At 41.1% G+C, this 19,165-nt stretch overlaps 2 protein-coding genes across 8 annotated transcripts; one reads left to right on the top strand and one right to left on the bottom strand.

The window, feature by feature from the left end:
- gpr137 (G protein-coupled receptor 137) lies at window positions 1–6,827 on the top strand. Of its 5 annotated transcripts, none has more exons than XM_044127402.1 (8): window positions 1–100; window positions 3,242–3,698; window positions 3,779–3,816; window positions 3,908–4,148; window positions 4,793–4,942; window positions 5,038–5,163; window positions 5,241–5,359; window positions 5,954–6,827. In XM_044127402.1, exons 2-8 carry the CDS (start codon window positions 3,312–3,314, stop codon window positions 6,048–6,050), a joined length of 1,158 nt encoding a protein of 385 aa, XP_043983337.1. In that variant the 5' UTR covers window positions 1–100; window positions 3,242–3,311; the 3' UTR covers window positions 6,051–6,827. The 5 variants fall into 5 exon arrangements, with proteins under 5 accessions (XP_043983337.1, XP_043983334.1, XP_043983336.1 ...); XM_044127399.1 differs by lacking the exon at window positions 1–100 and adding an exon at window positions 958–1,090; XM_044127401.1 differs by lacking the exon at window positions 1–100 and adding an exon at window positions 994–1,090 and having other exon boundaries at window positions 3,173–3,698.
- Window positions 6,828–8,139: 1,312 nt separating this feature from the next.
- On the bottom strand, window positions 8,140–19,082 carry syvn1 (synovial apoptosis inhibitor 1, synoviolin). Of its 3 annotated transcripts, XR_006371732.1 has the most exons (17): window positions 18,863–19,082; window positions 17,702–17,851; window positions 17,513–17,605; window positions 16,393–16,545; window positions 16,214–16,262; window positions 15,794–15,897; window positions 14,291–14,417; window positions 14,094–14,193; window positions 13,388–13,453; window positions 13,155–13,271; window positions 12,857–13,014; window positions 11,791–11,943; window positions 11,543–11,689; window positions 11,255–11,438; window positions 11,024–11,127; window positions 10,051–10,131; window positions 9,488–9,620 (listed from the first exon to the last, which is right to left on the bottom strand). XR_006371732.1 is itself a non-coding variant. In XM_044127398.1 (16 exons), the coding sequence occupies exons 2-16, from the start codon at window positions 17,831–17,833 to the stop codon at window positions 9,409–9,411; spliced, it is 1,899 nt and encodes a 632-aa protein (XP_043983333.1). In that variant the 5' UTR covers window positions 17,834–17,848; window positions 18,863–19,081; the 3' UTR covers window positions 8,140–9,408. The 3 variants fall into 3 exon arrangements, 2 of the variants coding, with proteins under 2 accessions (XP_043983333.1, XP_043983332.1); XM_044127398.1 differs by lacking the exon at window positions 10,051–10,131 and having other exon boundaries at window positions 8,140–9,620; window positions 17,702–17,848; window positions 18,863–19,081; XM_044127397.1 differs by lacking the exon at window positions 10,051–10,131 and having other exon boundaries at window positions 8,140–9,620; window positions 18,863–19,081.
- Between the last annotated feature and the right edge of the window lie 83 nt (window positions 19,083–19,165).

Raw genomic sequence — 19,165 nt, forward strand, 5'->3', positions numbered from 1 at the left:
AACAACAACTTGAAGTAACCGCGATTTCCTGTCAACGCTGATTGGCGGTTGGAATAGTAGTTGACGCACGGACGTCAGTTGGGAACGTCGCAGCCATATTGTGAGTGGTATTTTGAACCTGAAACATTTATCATCTAAACACAAAAATGTGAACCTATATTTAATTCTCAGTTCCTATCTTTGAAACACACTCCCAATTATCTCTGTAATATGAGATCACTATCAACCTTTAAATGCAGATTTAATACACACCACTTCAGAATTACTTTTTTTATTTATAGATCCCTTTATTTTCTAATTGTTAAATGTTATCCTATTTATTACATTGTTCAGCATCCATGTTTGTTCTGTATATATTGCTTGTTTTTTGTATAAACTCCTCGAACGAGAAGTTCGAGGAGTTTGAAATTAAATTAAATATTGTCAAATTTGATTCGATTTGTATTTTGTCATTACATTTTTTTTTCTTTTATTCCTTTATTATATGTATTTTAATGTCTGTTTTTCCTGAATGTTCTGAAGTTTGTGGCAAGTTAAACTCTCTTTCAATAAAATTCTGAAAGTCTTTCCTTTGCCTTTTCAAAGCCCTTTGGATTCCCCATGCTGCCATATAAAACCCCCTGATTTCACTTACTTTTTTGATCAAGTAGAATAGCTCAGTTAAATGCAGTTGAATTGTGGTAAATAAAATCCAGTGGAGCATATTTTAGTTCACAGTTTTATTGGTGGCTCTGGTCTTACTTAGATTTACAGATACACAGTTTGTTTTTGTCTCAGTGATCATCAGCATTGGTTCTAAAATGTAACATATTTTTTTGTACTTAAAAGTTATCAAAAGCAGATGAACTGAATCATTAGCACTTCTTTTGGGATAAAACAATGGAGTCGATTTCAATGGCAAGAACCTACTTTCCTTTTCCAAACAAACTCTCCTCGTTCTTCGACGCGAGTTCACCACTCACAATATGGCGGACGCGCCGATGCGCTGTCACAGAGGCTCCGCCTCTCAGACGTTACACACGGAAGGAAGGGATTACCGTCTTCCGTCGGCTGCTCGTCCTTCAGCTCCATGTTCACCTGAGGCGAAAAGGTCTGTTATTGTCGTCAATTCTACATCTACAGGTGAAACTGATATTATTTTATTTTTTACGAGATTTAGCATGGCGTGACTGGCAGGCGGAAGCGCAGCAGAGACGTAACGTAGGTGTTTGCGGTTAGCATCAGTTGAGGTACAGTACGTTGAACGGAGCAGTCGGGTTGTTTATATAATAAAAACAAAAGTAAAGGCAGTCGTATCGGGACATATGGGTTTCAAAGGTTGCGGCACTTCACCGAGGGGTGTCTCACTTGTTAAATGTATGATAAATTAAACTTTTACATAGTCAAACGCGGATTTATAAAGTGTTATATAATCCATTTAGTTGAAACTGAAAGAATCAGCGTCTGCTGCAATGATGTTATTGTGCGATTAGTGAGAGTTAACAGTGAGTCACCTTGCTGCGTGTAGCCATACAGTAAATGTTTGTTTATGATAACTAAGATTGTCACGAAAATGTCATTAAAAGACAAAACTCTTTAGAAATACACCTGCTGAAAAACGAGTCTATTTACAGCAGATATATATTTGTTTCATTTTCTATGCCATGGGGAAAATAATCATGTATTCGGCATCATTTATGTCGCATTTTATAGATAAATTTATATTGGGAGCAAAAAAAACAAAAACAAAAAAAAAAAAAAACAAGCATAAACAACACGATCTCAGATTGTTTTTAAAGGCGCCGACTTGCTTCTGCATGCTCTTCATTCCTTCTGTCTCAATGTTTTCACCTGGAGATTTTCCAGTAAACATACTGAGCACTGTAGTGGTTTTTTTTTTGTTGTTGTTGTTGTTTTAAAACTCACCTAGATTCATGTTGAGGATTCTTCAATCTGATTGTGCAAACAGCCATCACATTCAGCTGTTCACTACTTATCCTGAGTCGGGACGGGACAGTGTTTACATTGTGTTGTTTTTCCTTGACAAACATGCGCAGCTCCCTGTCTGGGCCTGATACACTATCTGATCTCCTGGCTGCATGTCGTGGAGGTTTGCGCGTGGCAATCTCACATTTCAGCAACGTCTTTTGTTCCCTTATCATTTTCTCCAGCTCTTAGATTTTGTGTTGTGTGTGTGTGTGTGTGTGTAAAGAGTATTGCACAATTGCAGAAAACATGACCGTCCACCTGGAGTGATTAATCAAGATAACCAGTTCGTAATTGATTCATTGTTAACATTTGCTGAAAGAACCACATATTCAGAGCCGTAATTAAGCCAGAAACTGTACAAAAATATAAAAAAAAATTTACATTTAAGATAAAAGATAAATAAATAAATAAAGCTTTAGGTATAAATATGTTCAACCCAGAGCTCCTCAAGTGGAAAAGTTTCAGCTTCACCTGGTTCAAATTCTGCAAAAAGAGAAACTCTTGTTAAGCACCTTTTGCTATCCAGGCATTAGTGTGTTAATCTGAAAAAATAATCTCCAGATTAGTCCGATATTGTGTTGATGTTGAGTCAAGCAGAAAGGGCTATTTATTGATTTATTTATTTGTTTGTTTATTTTTTGCTTCAGATGCAACCTTTGCCACAAACAGTCAGACGTTCACTGAAGGAATGCTGTCATTGACTTCTAGGCAACGAAATGTTTATTTTCTCATTTGAAAAGGAACAGACTTTTTCTTTATTAGCATATTGAATGTATTTCTCATATTGTATAAAAACGGTTTAAGTGGCTTAATGAAAAGTCTGCAAAATATGCCACACTTTTTTTGTGCAATAAGTCGATTAATCGTCAGACGAATTGATAGAACAAGCGACTACTGATCGCTTATTGGATCCGCGGTTGAGTGAAAGAGAAGGAAAGTGGTTTGCAGTTTGTGACGAGTAAAGTACATGAGATGTGGAAGGTTTTTCCGTCAGGGTGGGGACAGCGTGTAACTCCTTCATACCTGAACACAAAACAGTCTCCACTGGCGCTCCGAATCTGGAGAGTATCCGGGGCCCGTTTGGTGACATCGGAGGGAAAAAAAAAAAAAATAATAATTTGCGGCCGTGACTTAATAACTTGTGGGAACGACTTAGTTACAAGTTGTTGTTTTTCTTCTCCGTGTCACCACACGGGCTCCGTAGCATCCCATTTGTTTTCTGGTCATCTGCTGACACCCCCCCCCCCGTGGATGTTGTCCCCCACTCCACCAGATCCTCGGTGTGAAGGCTCCAGAAGTCCCGCGTTGACGATGGCCACTCAGTGACCCCTCCGCCGCATCCGATGGAGGCTCCGGTCGCCGCCGTTTCGCCTCCTCCAAACTCCTCCTTCTCCTCGTTGCCCCCGACAACGCTGCGTCCGGCCGTGGCCCCATCCGTCCAGCTGGGCTTCACCGTCCTCTACACCGCCCTGTACGGCGGCCTGTTCCTGGTGGTGTACCTGCAGCTGTGGCTGCTGTTCGTCTACAAGCACAAGCGCTGGAGCTACCAGAGCCTGTTCCTGTTCCTGTGCCTGCTCTGGGCCGGCCTGCGCACCACACTCTTCTCCTTCTACTTCCGCAACACGGCTCAGGCCAACCACCTGCCCGCCGCCGCCTTCTGGCTGCTCTACTGCTCCCCCGTGTGTCTGCAGTTCTTCACCTTCAGCCTCATCGCCCTCTACTTCACCCAGGTCAGTCTCGAGGGAGGATTTTGGGAAACAGCGCGGCTTCGGTTTCGTTGAAAGGTTTCTGTTGTGTTGCTGCTCCGCAGGTTTTCCTGAAGATCAGCGCAGCCTCAGACACAAAGCTGTAAGAACAACCTTCCGCTGCAATGGGTCGTTTTGCACTGTGTTGCTGCAGCCTGGTTGGCAACCTGTGTGTGTGTGTGTGTGATTGTCAGATGGGCGGCCCGGTGCGCCTACGCAGCCATCAGTGTGATCTTCCTTTGCATCAACGTGACGTGCGCCGCTCTGGGGGAGCGAGGCAGCAGCGGAGAGAAGGGCAAGCGCACCTGGAAGCTGGTGTTGGTCAGAGTGATCGTCAACGACCTGCTGTTCATCATGGAGGCCGTGATGCTGGCCGCCACGCTGCTGCTGCTGACCAGGCAGCCGCGCTCCTTCAGCCCATACCTCATGAGCAAGGTACAGACACCTGTCTGTCTGTCCATCTGTCTATCCATCCATCCATCGTCTATCCATCCATTCATCAATCCACGTGTCCGTCCATCCATTTAAGTATTCATGCAGTCATCCATCCATCAGTCTTTCCTTCCTTTTTCCATCCTTCCTTTTATTCATCCAGCCATTCATCCATCTTTGCTTCATTACTTCCTTTCTTCCCTCCTTCTATCCATCTTTTAACACATCCTTCCTTCCTTCAATTCATCCATCCATTCTTTCCTTCCTGTTATTCACCTATCCATCTATCCATCCTTCCCACCATCTGGTCTCTGTTTTTTTTCCCAGGTTCCGTATTTAAATCCAGACCTCAGTAGAAATATCTACCTGCTCTTAATTTCTCAGACTAACTTTGTGTTGTAAAACGTCTCTAATCCTGCCTGCGGTCTGTGAAGTGATGAGCAGAACCCCGGATGCCTTCAGAGTCTCTGATTAGCTCAGTGAAACCAGCGGAGCAGTGCTGGTTTAGAACCGGTGTGTGTTGGATTACGGATCAGAGTTTATCTTCCAGCGATGGTAGAAGTAGTGTTCCTGGGAGGTGGTAGTGTTTTTTGGGGGGGGTTTTTTGAGTTAACGGGAGCGGTGAGTGATGCGTTTCCTGTCACCAGGGAACCACGGTGTGCCGCACTGCGGCTCTGGGAGCCGCGGTCATCTTACTGTTCTTCAGCCGGGCCTGCTACAACCTGACCGTCCTCTTCCTCTCCCAGAGCTACAAGGTGGAGTCCTTCGACTACGACTGGTACAACGTCTCTGACCAGGTGGGTTCCTGCTTCCCGATGGAGCATTTTCACCTCCGAGTCATCAAACTGTTGGATAAGTTGTTAGAAAGAAAAAAACCCCCCTGTATTTTCAGGCTGACCTGCAGAGTGAACTCGGCGACAGAGGCTACCTGGCGTTCGGTGCCATCCTCTTCATCTGGGAGCTGCTCCCTACCAGCCTCCTCATCCTGTTCTTCAGAGTCCGCCGGCCCGCTCAGGAGGTTGAGCTCTGCTCTCCAGACCCACAGTCTTTCCCGTTTCTCTTGTTCCAAGTCCTCACGCGTCCGTTTTCCCACAGACCAGCAGCTTGGACATCACCAACAGGGTTCTTCCTCGTCCGTACTTCTTCGATGACCCAGAAGGCAGCGATGATGAAATACCGGCTCCGTGGGCTCACAGCCCCGCTCAGAGCCAAAGGTGAAACCGACAGAAACACACCGTAGAAGGTTTTTCTTTTTTGATTCAATGTATTGGCTCACTTTAGAATCACAAACTCAGTTATCCGTAGCCGGGTATCTGGGAAAACGAATATGTTGTTTTGCGTTTTAGCCTTTCGTCTGCACAAAAACGCAGTTTGATCACTAAAAGTGATTATTTACATAAACTCCCACCAACCTGGAGATTTAAGAAAACCATACACATTAACATGTTTACGTGGGTAAACAGATATCTGAGCTGTGGCGCCCCCGAGGGAGGGAGCCCTTCAAATCACAATGAAGGAGTGAACAGGCGAAGTCACTCAGAAATTTAACAGACAGCTTTATAATCTCTTTGTATTGTTGTTATTAGAGCATAAATGCCCTTTTTAGGACCATTTGACCAGTTTTAATCTTAAACGACTAAAAGATAAATATTAGATGTTTGTGTAACAGTTTCGGCCAAAAGGAAAACAGTGAAGGTTTGGATTCCTAACCTAAATGCTAGTTTACTCTGCTGTAACCCATCACATTGTGTGAGCTTTAAATCATCCTTTTTTTGTTGTTGTTGTTATTTTTGTTTTCGTACTTCCAGCTGGTACGGATCGGAGACTGCGCCCCTCCTGTTTGCCAACAACCCTGCAGACCAGAGCCACCAGCACCACTCGTTCTACTCCACCCCTCAGAACTGAAACCAAACCCTCATTCGCTGTCGAATTTTTACCTCACCTAGACAATGACCTCAGGGGGGCGAGAACCGCGTGTGCAGCTACCGCCCAGCAGCTACCGCCCACTCTGTGGCTGAAATTGCACTGAAAAACCTCAGGAAAGCTAAAAAGATGCACCTTGTATTATTATTGTTATTTTTATTATTTAGATATATTGACGCTTTCTCAGCTTAAAGGGAACATTTTTGGTGGGAGAAGACCTGGTGAACTTCATCAGGGTCAAACTAAGCATTGTTTATTTATTTGCTTACTCACTGTGAATGCAGGAGCTAAACTGACACTTCATATTACATTCCTGGATGGACTCCAGTCCTCTAAGTTGGTAACTGCGAAGCTCGGAGAGCTGCTTGGAAGAGTGGCATTTATTAAATACAATGTGGTGCATCTGAAACTGATTACAATGCAAAGGATATGATATTTACTACTGTCTGAAGAAGTTTTATTATTGCTGATGGTGGGAGTTCATGTTTCTTATTTCCATCCTTAGCATTGCTGCAGATACTTGTGTGTAGTTTTTTCTAGGGCAATAACTCATGTTTGTCTAGGGTTGTTTTTTTTGTTTTGTTTTTGGGTCTTTTTTTTTACTCCTGTCTGAGTTCATGTGTTTGATTGGATGTTTTAATTTATTTATCTTTCACAAAATTAATTTTATATTATCTCATCTGAAAAGAACCTTTGCAACAATGCTGCCCTGACTGACACCGGTTACATCTGCAACAAACCAATAAACACTGACATTAACCTGCTTGTCTTGTTGCTAGGCAGAACAGCTTTCTGGGAGGCAGCCCGCTGGTTCTGATGAATCTGTGATCAAATCTAGTTTTTCTTTTCATTGAAACCTTTCAATGCAATAAATCCATCAAAATGAAGTATATAAAAGTAATATATTAACAAGAGAAGGATTTATATTTAAAATAATTATTTCTGAACATGGAATAATTATTCCTTTCCTAACAGTGTAACTAGACGTCTGAGAGATTATCCTTAATCTTTTTTTAAATATAAATTTAAAAAATGAAAACAACAACAATAATAATAATAATAATAATAATAATAATAATAATAATAATACAGACCTTTGGGTACTTAAATAACTTAATTATTCCATGTTCAGAAATAATTATTTTAAATTCACCATTTATAATTATTTAAAATAAACGTTTAAAAGTATTTATTACTTAATTATTTTACCTTTACCAAAGCTCTTTAGTCCGCAAATTCTTAAAATTAAGGCTTTAAAAGATATTAAATTAATTTTTAAAAGGGAAGTTGGACTTTGAAATATCAATATTAAATTTTGTCTTGACAGGACTACTTAATCTCGTATTCTATTATTTTTTTCTCGCTGGACTTTTCTGTCAGGCAAAAGTTTGAGTCGCACTCAGACCTATCTTCGTTGCGTAACGGTGACTCCAGACGGTTGAGGCTATAGCTAGGTTTTTCAGTCTCTCGTGGAATGGACAAAGTTAATACATTTCTGTACCAACTTAAATAGGATTCATAATGGACTTTAAAAAGTCTGAAATTTGAGCTGGTGAAACCTCCAAAAACCGTGTTAGAGAAGGAAGGAGTCCCAAGAACAACCATCAAATGCCATCTACATGGTCAAAAAAAATTATTTTTTTGTCTCAACATCAAACGGAAAAAAATAGTTTGCTTACAGACCATTGCACCTTCATTAAAAGAGAGTAAGGTTGAGCTTTTCCTGCAATTAATACTAGGCCGTCGTTGGTTCTTCCACTAGGATAACTATTAAATAGTTAGAAATAAATCCAATGCAAACTGTTGAAAAAGTATCCACGCCTTTGGACGTATTACCCTTTTTCTGCCTGAAAAAAATTCAGGCTGCATCTTCAAAACACAAATATTTGCTTGAATGCCTCGTTACATTATGAGTATATTAGCTCTGGTGCCACCACCTGTTTTGGAGGGGAACTGCTTGTTCCAAAGGCGTGCTCTGCGGTGAGTTGCTTACAACCAATCACGACTCAAAGTGGAATGCTTTTGTGCGCTCCCAAACAACCAACCACATAGAATTACAGCCTCATAAGAATGAAAACAAAACTTTTGAATTAATTTTAAAATTAAATTAAAACAAACCAGGTGCAGCAGGCTTGCCGTGACTCAAGCTTAGATTGGATGGAGACCATCACATGACAAATACATATGGCAAATATCGAGACACTTATTAATAGAGAGAATTGACTTCATTCAATAAACAATAACAACCCAAATGAAGACAGATTGACCCACGTCCCGTTGTTGTTGCTAAGGTCAGACAAAAATAACTCAATTAGGAAAAAATGCAAATGTAGAAAGGTTTTACAAGAACCTTGCAAGATTCTTTAATTGGGATCTACAGATTTTCTACATCAGATGAATTTGTTCTGTTTATTTAAATATTGCATGTTTGTTTGCTGTGAACAAGAAGAGAAAGATTTGTTTCCATTTTTGGTGTCGAATGTGGCAGGAACTGTTTAATGATTTCCCCCAAAAAACTACAAACCTAAATTTAAAATAAAGTTGTTTTAACCACAACAAAAGAAAAATAACGCTCCTTCTGTGAAGAAATCATTTTTTTTCCCCGATCAGTCAGAAGTTTTAATTTAAACAGCCAAATCAACTTAAAGACAACATCACATGGCGGCAGCAGAAAACCTGTAGAAAAAAGGCCCCTAAAACCAGGAGCTTCGACACGTTCCTCTGTGGCATCAGCTGCTGCTTCAGGCGCTTTATTCCGCAGCATGTACAGACGATCCTATTAAAACTCTTTATACAGTATATACAGTTTCCAATAAATCAGTATGATACAGTGTCAGCAGTGGGAACGGGGGTCAGAACCCTGGGAAACAAGGAGAGGGTCGGGGCGGTGGCGATGTATAAAAAGCAGAAGTTAGCTGTTTGGCTTTATTTGAAACTGAAAATGCTGGATTACGTTAATGATCCGCCTGTTGCGTAACGTGTTGCTATGGTGAGCAGGGCCGCCTTCCTGCTGAAGATGCAGTAAAACTAGACCTAAACGCCGACTGACCGAGCTCATTTCCTGCAGCGTTGGCGTGGCATAAGTCCACTCCGGAGTTGATCCAAACAAAACAAAAAAAAAAAAGAGAGCGAGAGAGAAAAGAAAAACAGAAGAGGAGCCGTCGCCGTCCAACACAGAAGCGGTTGCGTCTTAGCTCGAGTCCGACTCGTTGCTGTGGGAAACCTGAGCGTGTGGACGAGGGAGAGAGGCGACGAAGAGCCGAAGCAGCCATAAGTTATCTCAAAAGTTTCTGTTGGTTCAGAGCGATAAGCCCCGCCCCCTCTTCTCGTCGGTCACGTGTCAGTTTTCGGGAGGTGGCGACGGCGAAGCCGGTGACGAAGGCGACGTCTCTAGCTTACGGAGACGGCGGCGCCTCAGCTCGGCCGCGCTGGGCTCTCCGTTCTCGTCGTCCGCCGCTCCTTCGTCCCAGTTCTCCTTCCTCTCTGCTTCTGAGGCAGAGGAGGTGGAGTCAGCGGGCTGAGAGGAGACTGTGGCGCCACCTACTGGGTCAGCTGGAAACACAATACAGTCCTGGTTAGGAAGGAGCTTCCATTCCTCCACCAGGGGGCGCAGTTTCGTGCTTCCTGTGCATGCAGGCACATTATACCCATCCCCAACCCCAGTCCTCAGTGCATTTTCTGTTACATGAATTATTATTCTCATTCTGGGAATAATGATAAATTATTAATCCCATATAATAATTTCCAGGTTGATGAAACAACCTGGACTCCACAGAGGAATGTTAGCACTGAATTGTTGCATCTCGTCTCTTTGAACTCACAACTGGGTAAAGCCTGTTCTCTGCTAAGTCACATGGTCAAACAAGCATTATTTAATAGCTGACAGATCTTCCCAATATCCTTAAAAAAAAATAAATATTGTAAAATAAATCATTTGGGATTCAGTGGCTCTTCCTACATGTCTGCCTAGCATTACACCAACCTGCTGCCTTCCCCCGCCTGTCCTGATTCTGTCTTCTCTTCCTCCTCTCGATCCTCACAGCTGAATGACATCAACTTTGTGCTAAGTATGTTTAAAAATACAGCAGTCATTAAAAAAAAAAAAAAAAAAAAAAACCTCTGAAATTTTAATGTTAAATGATATACTTTAGCTGGACGCTGCATGTGTTCAGATGTATCTGGTTACAGAACAGCAGCGCTCTAGCCTTATACTGATTGAAAACATTTCAACTCAAGTTCATCACTGCCAAGTTTTATAAAATGTGTTTTTTGGTTGAACAATAAAAAAAAAAAAACAAAGTAGTTATTTTACGTTTCTTGCTATAATCTTTTATTTTATACGTGTAGCACAGTTGTAGGACAGCAGTGATCTGTCATTTTGCAACTTAAGCTAACCTGAATATTTACAACTTACCTGGCTCCTCTATTAACCTTTTAACAACGTTTTTACCAGCGTTTCCCTGAGAAGTAGCTCATATAATGAGCATAGCAGATTCCAACAGGTGTGCTAATTGCTCCTGGCTAGTCTGAAGGAGCTAAGTGGGGCTGCTCTGTGAGGCAGAAGCTTGGGAGCTTGGAAACTGGAAAACTGCAGCTCGGAGGAGGAGCTTCACCCTCGAAGGCGGAGCTACATGTGAAAGAATCAAGGCCATGTTCCACATATGTTTATAAGGGAATGACATTATAACATGATGTAGAGCTAATAAAAAAAGTTGATTTTACATAATTCTGCCCCTTTAAGAAACTTGTACGTTAATAAAACTCTGTCCTGTCAGTACGCCCCCATGTGTTGCATACGTACTTTTCACCCCAGATTCAGAATTCATCACTATCTTTTCTAAATTATGAAACACTTACTGATTCTTCTTCTGTGAAAATATTTTTAGCTGGTTTATCAAAACTATTAATAAAAAAGTGAAAACTTCTGTGATCAGAAACTTGTATTTGTTACATACAGGTGGACGAGTCCCTCTCCGTGGCGGGACTCTCTGCGCCAGCAGACGCTGCCTCCTGATCGGCTCCGCCGCCTTCTGCAGCGCCACCCTCAGGCCGAGGAGGGCTGGGGTGAGAACAGGAGAGAGGTGATGATTCAGCATGTGGCTGCTCTTAGAAATTACAAAGGCAAATAAAGACCGCAGGCTTTGTCCCCCGACCGAACCAGTTTCAGATGGAGGGGCGTAACCTACGCGAGCGTGGCGACGGTGCTGAGGTAGTGGTGGATGTTGAGCATGGCGGCGTCCAGCAGGGTGTGGATATTCTGGAGACACTGCAGCCTGGCCTCCAGGCCCCTCCTCCCTTCAGCCTCCAGCTCCCTCAGCTCCTCCTCCGTCAGGCGAGAGAGCGACGGAGGCGGAGGAGGCATGGACGACACTGGGGGAGCATAGAGAGAGAAACAAGCTGCACTTCAACGAAACCAGATGATTTCATTTTTATTTTTATTACTCAAACAAGTGTCTCTAGATGTGGAAGCTTACCGAAGGGAGGAGGCATCGGCAGCCATGGTGCGGCGGGGAAAGGAGGAGGCGGGAAGGAGAAAGGGAATCCTGGGATTGCTGATCCTGGAGCGGCGGCGGCTGACGACGTAGCAGCGTCTGCAGCAGCAGAAGTGGGCTGGCTGGTGCCTAAAGGGAACAGAAGAGTCACAAATTGATGACATCAAGAAAAAGCTAAATCGCTTGAGTTAAAATGGCTGTAGTTAAAGGTGGAATTCGGGGTGTTTTACCAGCGGCCTGCGTCGTGTCCGTGCTGCTTGTTGGAGCGTCAGCTGCAGCAGGAGCTGCAGGTGGAGCAGCCGCAGCAGGTGGAGGAACTGCAGGGAAAGGACCCCAGAAAGGGAAAACTCCTGGAGGGAAGCCTGGCAGCATGCCGGGAACAACTGGAGAGAGAGAGAGAGAGAACAAAAGGAGTTCAATGAACAAGAAAAGACAAATGGTGAATGTAGGACAAGGACAGCTTTCTCAACTGTAATAAATAAAAACGTAGGGTCATTTTGGACAATTTAAAATATAAAATGTTCTTTAAAGGGCAGTACTATGCATTTTCCAGCCACATAGTGCCATTTTACAGCATAATCAAGTAACTATGTTATAAAAATGCTATCTATATCAAGACTTAAAAGAAATCTGACTTTGTAATTTATGCCTTGAAATTGGGTCTGTCACTTTAAGAAGCTCCTGCTCTTTTTGGAACTCCGCCTTCAGAAAATCATCACAACATGGCTCCTCTATTAACCCTTTAACAACATTGTACGGCCAAGCTAAGAATTTTTGTTTAATCACGAGAATATAGTCAGAATATTGGCAGAATGAAGTCGCAACTTTACCAGAAGAATGTCTTAAAATTATTAGAAAGAAGTTGTTTTAATGAGATAAAACCTTGGATAATTAGTTGGTTTTTTTCTTAGAGTTCTCATACAATTAATACTTAATTCTCCTATTACTACAACTTTATTCTTGTATTATTATGACTTCATTGTCATGTGACTTTATTCTCGTGTTACTATAAGAATAAAGTGTCTTGTAATATGACATTGTTCTTGAAAAAAAAAAAAAAAAAAAAAAAACTTAGCATAACCCCTAATATTTTGTCGTTGAGTCAACCTGAATTCAGAATCCAAATAAACAGCATCAGTAAAAAGAACATTTGTAAAACAAGATGGCGGCCCTGACATCACTCTGAACGATGCAAACCCAAAGAAAGAAATCCAGATCTTCCCACAAATTAAATCTTCAAAACCCATAAAAGCGATTTGTCGCCCAGCCCTGCATGAGTGTCATTCTGAAAGTCACCGTTTGGTGCCGGGGCGGCCGGGGCGTTGGCGGGCGCCGCCGGGGCCGGAGCCGGGGGCGGGGCCTGGGCCTGGGCCTGGTTGTTGTTGGATGCCCTGAGGACGTCCATGCGGCAGGTGGGGCAGGTCTGCTGCCTCTGGAACCAGGAGCGCAGGCAGCTGTGGAGCATCAACAACCAGGAAAACATCGATCTGATCAGGCAAACCAAAAAGCGACTTTCCATAAAGATCTTTTGTTTCCAGCCATGTTTAAACGTCCACCTCAACTCCTGCTCTGTTTAAGTGCACATTGGACTCACCTGGAGTGGAAAATGTGATTACAGGGAAGCTTCTTGGCTCCAGTGACCATTTCCTCTCTACAGATGATGCAGACGTTGTCCGAGGCCTGCAGATCCTCCGGAGTCGCATCAGGATATCTGAACATTACATCATAACACACACATTACTGGAATGTCTCAAAAACTATATTAGAATTAAGAACAATTAACTGAATAACTAAAAAACAAACACAAACAAAAACTGATGGACTCACAGAGTGTTCATGTTGCGGATTGCTCTCCTTGACATTATAGCGTCTGTTACAGCTTTTTTAAACTGTCTGAAAAGAGACAAACAAAAAGTTGAAAGATGTGGTAAAAAAACAACTTTGTTTTAGGTTGACATGTAGCAGCAATACAGACTCTTTATGTTGTTAAAAAATAAAAAATAAAATCAATCGACTGTCTAGATCAGGTGTCCAAACCTGTTTTTTACTAATTAAAATGCAAAATTATTTTGTTGGCTTTATTTTATTTATTTTTTAAATCTACTCAGGAGTGAATTGAATATGAAATACTTTTTCAATGAAGCAAAGGCTGAAAATTTGCTATCCTTTCATGTCTTTCTTTGCAGTTTAGAAAATATTTAAAGTCTCCTCTAAGCCAGTTTGAAGGAATGGATGTGCTCTAGTTTTTGGGTTTTTTCTGAGTAAAAAGTCACTGGATGTTTATAGCTCTACGTCATATCAAATTAAAAGCAAAAGGAAAATATTTTTAGATTACTTTATGCCAGAGAATTAAATTAGTAAAAAAAAAAGAAACTTCTTCAAAGTGTCCACTAGAGGGCCTCATTTGTGCCAGTCTTGCATTCTTGAGCTGCAGTCGGCCACATAAAATTGTTCCACGTGCCACAAAGGGCCCCTCAGCCGCACTTTGGACACCCCTGTTCTAGACAGACATTTCATTTGAAGAGCTGCTCACCTCATGGCCAGGTACATGGGCCGGATGGCGAACAGGGGGAAGGTGTGGACCTTTATCATGATGGTCATGAAGGCGATGTAGAGAAGAACCTTGATGAAACCTGGCGACAACACGCCGTGTGACACATACATCATCATCATCGTCGTCGTATCGGACGCCATATTTAATCAGTCGTACACACAGACTAGTTGCAGCACCTGTGAAGAGCTCGGTGTAGAGCATGTAGACGGCCTTGTTGTCCCAGGGGTTCTCACTCTGAAGGTCGACGGTGTGCAGGACGTACTTGATGAAGGTCGTCAGGACCATGGTCAACAAGATGGCGTACTGAGGAGGACGAAGAAAATCAAATGGAAAATATGATCAAATCTATGTGTGTGTCAGAGAGGGGAGCGGCAGTCAGATGTAAAGTATACATGGTGACCTAGCATCATAAAAAAATAAAATAAAATAAACAACACATAGTTGAGTTAGATATCCGAGACTGGAAAATAAGATTTATGAAACAAATCTCAACATCTGTTTAAAGCAAAAATGAATTCTCTAATGAGTGAAAACTCAAAAGACAATGATATAAAATATGTAATGAAACATTGACCATTACTTATTTTCTTACTTTCATTTACTATTCAATTATTATTGCATTCATTTAGCGTAAATGCTAACCTCATCTCTTCTCATATTAGTCGCCAACGAGTTCTATGGTTGAAAAGGTACCAGGTAATAATATACTGTGACTTCATTCATCTGACGTTGAATATATAACCACATAAAACACAACACAATCCACTCTTTTGAGAGTATGTGATATTTTTTATATTAATCCCATCAGCCAATCAGAAAGATAAGACATTTTCCTGAATTTCTCCCTTTGTGAGACAATATAGGTTATTTCTATCTTCTATCTTTATCTTTAATAAGTTATTTCAACTTATATTTTTCAACAATATAAGACCGAAAAAAAATTACATTTGTTTAAAAAAAAATGTAAATGTATTATTGAAAAATCTATTAGATTCCATTCTTTTTTTTCAATTTTCTTCCTCATTTTCTCTTCTACTTTCTGAGGCCCTCTATCGCCCCCTAGCGGCCCCCACTGTTAAAAGCTCTGTTAAAGCATCTTATTTAAAGTATTGGTAATGCGAGATATTTACCTGCTAGACATATAAATATTCATTAATAATTGAAGGATAGTAGAAAACATTTTGAGTTCTTATACAGAAGAAGTAGGAGCTGATTTTATTTTGTGTTTTTGTAATAAATGGTCTAATCGACACATTTAAACTGTCGGCTCCGTCGCCACAGAGAGCGCCGCATTACGGTTTAGATTTTTTTTCCTTTTTTCTTTAAACACAGCTGGAGGATTTGCAAGATTATTTCAAAAAATTGCACTGAATCTGAATTTAAATCCTTTTTTTTTAAGCTTTTAAATGATTTCCAGTCATTAAGAAAATTTTAATGTGATTCTTTTTTTTTTTTTTTTTTGGTACACTTTGGCACAGTTCAGATCGCAGCTCCTGAGAAAAATAATCCATTTTAAAAGACGACGTGACGGTAATTACTCTTTATTTTAAGAGGAACCTCCATGAAAAAAAATTTAAATAAATCAGCGTTTTTTTTCTTTTTTATTGCAAAAAGAACCATAATGCAATTAACAAGCCTCGAGTTTTAAAGGTTATTAAAAAAAAGGAAGCGGGACAAACCTCAAAGCCAAAAACGAGCTGGACCGAAGCTCCTCTGGTGATGATGCTGTGGCAGGCATGGTTAACAAACAGGAAGTCCATGACAGCCAGAAGTCCTAGAAGAGCTGCAGAAAAAAAAATGAAGAAGCGTTCGTTACAGAAGTGTGTATGCGGAGTGTAAACAAGAGGAAAGAAATAAATAAATGTGACTCTTTGAACCCTGGGCAGCTGCTGAGGTGAGAACTTCAAGTTGTTTCTGCGACATGCAGACAGTTTTAGGCGGTAAAACTGAACAGGAACTGGAACCATTTTGTGACTACAACCAAGACGCACCTGGCTTTGGCAAATATTTGCATACAGTTTCATGAAATGCTTCGCGCCAAGTGAAATCAGTACAACAACAACAACAACAAAAAAAAAGAAAAACTGAAAGGTACTTGCATAAAACTCTCAAGTGAAAAACCCAGGATATGTTTGGACTCCTCTCCATCTGATGAGGAAAAAGACAGAAAAAACAAAATGATCTCCTCTTTTCTCTTGGGTTGTGGCTGTTTGTTCGGTAAAGATTTGCCCGTTTCCCTTTTCCCACTCTCGACAAATTCACTCAGAGGGAAACTCACAAAGTCCACCCGGTCCTCGGCCAGCCAGTGGAAACACTTGAGGAAGAGCAGGAGGGTGAAGAGGGCGACGAAGCGAGGGGAGAAATCGTCCCTGAACACGGTGAACGCCAGGCAGGTCTCCGTCACCGCGTACCAGGAGCGCTCGATGAGGTGCTGGCAGAGGGGGAGAGAGAGCAGAACGAGTTTTGTTCACATTTACAGCACGACATTTTTATCTTTTTTTTATATATTACGAAAACAAGGTCGTAAAGTTAAGACAATAATGAAAATAGTCATGACCTTATTCCTGTATTATTTCATCTTTATTCTCATAATGTTTTTTTTTTTTTTTGGTTTTTTTTTCTTGCTTTCTTAGTAAGGGCCCAAAACTCTGTTGTAATTTTAAACCTTTCTATACGGAAATAATAATAAGAAAAAAAACTGTTAAAAAAAAACCTACAATACTGAAAAAAAGAACTAAAAAAAGTAAAAGAAAAAAAAAACATGATTCAAACTTGTAGTAGATATCTGTTTTTCAGAATTAAATATTATTTCAATTCCTGTCACTGACAAAAATAAATAAATAAATGAAAAGTGTAAGTAAAAGCATAAACACTTTCACTTTTTTATACAGACACGATCATCAAAACAGCAGAATCGTTCTTGTATATTTTTCTAGAGCATTTTTCGAAAGACTTCATTTTATGAGTTTCTCAAAAGAAAATTAACAAATCGTCAAATCTCGTTGTACCTGCTGAGCAAGTTATTTTGATACTTTTTGTCTTATTAAAAGAGTGAAAAACAGTTCCAACTCTCAACAATTAATTTAAACAAACCTCTCTCTCCTCACTCACAGTTTGCTTCTTTCGTTTCAAACCACTTCTGCAATCTTGGAAGGAGTTTATAATAGGCTTTGTGCATGTCTGAGCTCTACAAAAATCATAACATTTTAAAGTATGCAATGTGAGAAATATTTCCATCAATTGGATAAAATAATCTGATGCAGTTATAACTCGAATAGCTTTCTTTTGGAGCCCGTAGGCAGGTTTTGTGTTGATTTTATATGAGTTTCGCCCCAATATGCGCACAATAACACATGCATGGAAGCGTGGAGTAAAGCAGATCTTCGATGATCCCCCACCTCCATTTCAGCAGCCCTCAGCTGGCCAAAGAACACCTTTCTCATGATCTTCCCCAGCAGGAACACCAGCACAAACGCCTGAATGTACAAAACCTAACGGGGAGAGAAAGAGAAAGGAAAACTTTAAAAAGCGGCTCACGTGAACACAAACAAAAGCCAAAAAACAGGCCGACCAGGCGGCTGACCTACCGCCATGCTGGGGCTGCTTTTGGTGAGGTACACGACGGTCGGGTAGAACTGATGTTTGAGCAGGTAGGCGTGGGCCACCACGGCGCCGGTCAGCGCCATGCTGGTGGCGGTCACCAGGGCTGCTCGCACCATTGTGGACTGCAGGCGCTGCTGAGGCCCAAACAGACAGAACAAGATGAGAACACAAACCTGCAGGAATGTCAAGATTTTCACTTCTTTTCTTCCCTCCATTTTAAAATATTATGCGTCACGTTTTCACTTTCATCAAGGCCACGTGCAAACAAATCACAATCAGGCTTTTCCTGACCAATACCAATTTGAGGTCGTCCTCAAATTCTGACACATCATCTCATATTTCTTAAGAATCAAACTAAGAAATCCCACAGATCGACCAAAATCATGAACTTTAATAATTTTTTTTTTAAAGTCACATAAATGTTTGATACATACGCTTTGAAGCTTAAATGGGTCAAAATTTTTACAATTATTTCACAACATATTTATTTACTTTTGTCATTGTTTATCATTAAGGACATACAAAAACAGAGAATTAAGTCAAAATCATCAGCCCTTAAATAATTTAGGGGGAGAAAAGTAAAATCAAAGTCATTCAAAAGTGTCTAAATCCATGCTTTCACAAATTAAACTATGGAAACCACCTGAAAGGAACACAAAGTGACGCATTTCAAAAGAGAAAGCGTCCGTGGCATGTAGCCACTTGGTTTTATAAAACACCTAACGTATGAAGAGACAACTGTTTACAGCTCCACGGTAGCTAAACTAATACTGAAATCTTGCATATGTTAAATTTATGTTGATAATATATACCGAAGTTGCTTTAAGCAGCATAAACCTTCAGCATAAATAAAACCATTCTGAGTCCATGGATTTTTAAAAAAGTATTTTCGCACTATATAACTGTTTTATGGCGCATAGGAACATCCCCTATAGAGCTAATGTATTAAGCTCAACTCCTCAGTCTTGTGACAGCTTCCTGAGACATATGGAAATATCATTCTTGAACCGAAACCTTCAAATAGACTTCTGTTGGGGTTATAACTGTAACTAATTCTGCAGGTATGTTGTCAAACAGAAATATGGGTTAGTAAGCCTATGCTAGCCTATGTTAGCTTCCAACCGCTCCAGCTGTCAGGGACTCACCGACTCGGTACCCGCAGGACGGCTCGCTCCTCGGCTGATTCAACGGCGCCTCCTTGTCTGATAAAACCTCTACGCTGTCTCCAGCTACTCCATTTCAAACATGTCACCGTACCCTCCCAATTACTAGCTATTAATTCCCCCCTCGCCCGTATTTGCCTGTCTACGTGTTTATCTTTGGCTTGCTCCTTACAAGCCACCTCACATCCGGTTGTTATGGTAATTTAACGCATCAGCATTTTGGTTTTACGCCACAGAAATGCGCGGTGTTTTGTGTTTAGCAGCTACGCTACATATGAGGCAGGA

Source organism: Gambusia affinis, linkage group LG09 (assembly GCF_019740435.1).
Source record: "Gambusia affinis linkage group LG09, SWU_Gaff_1.0, whole genome shotgun sequence".
Taxonomy (NCBI): Eukaryota; Metazoa; Chordata; class Actinopteri; order Cyprinodontiformes; family Poeciliidae; genus Gambusia; species Gambusia affinis.

Excerpts from the sequence above, each read along its gene's own strand:
- gpr137 (XM_044127402.1), top strand. The coding sequence starts at position 3,312 with ATGGAGGCTCCGGTCGCCGCCGTTTCGCCTCCTCCAAACTCCTCCTTC. Across the intron at positions 4,149-4,792 it reads GCCCATACCTCATGAGCAAG|GGAACCACGGTGTGCCGCAC; the intron begins GTACAGACACCT and ends TCCTGTCACCAG. Across the intron at positions 4,943-5,037 it reads GGTACAACGTCTCTGACCAG|GCTGACCTGCAGAGTGAACT; the intron begins GTGGGTTCCTGC and ends CTGTATTTTCAG.
- syvn1 (XM_044127398.1), bottom strand. The coding sequence starts at position 17,833 with ATGGTGCGAGCAGCCCTGGTGACCGCCACCAGCATGGCGCTGACCGGC. Across the intron at positions 15,898-16,213 it reads TTTTCACTTGAGAGTTTTAT|CTCTTCTAGGACTTCTGGCT; the intron begins GCAAGTACCTTT and ends TTTTTTCTGCAG. Across the intron at positions 11,128-11,254 it reads AGCACCGTCGCCACGCTCGC|CCCTCCTCGGCCTGAGGGTG; the intron begins GTAGGTTACGCC and ends TTCTCACCCCAG.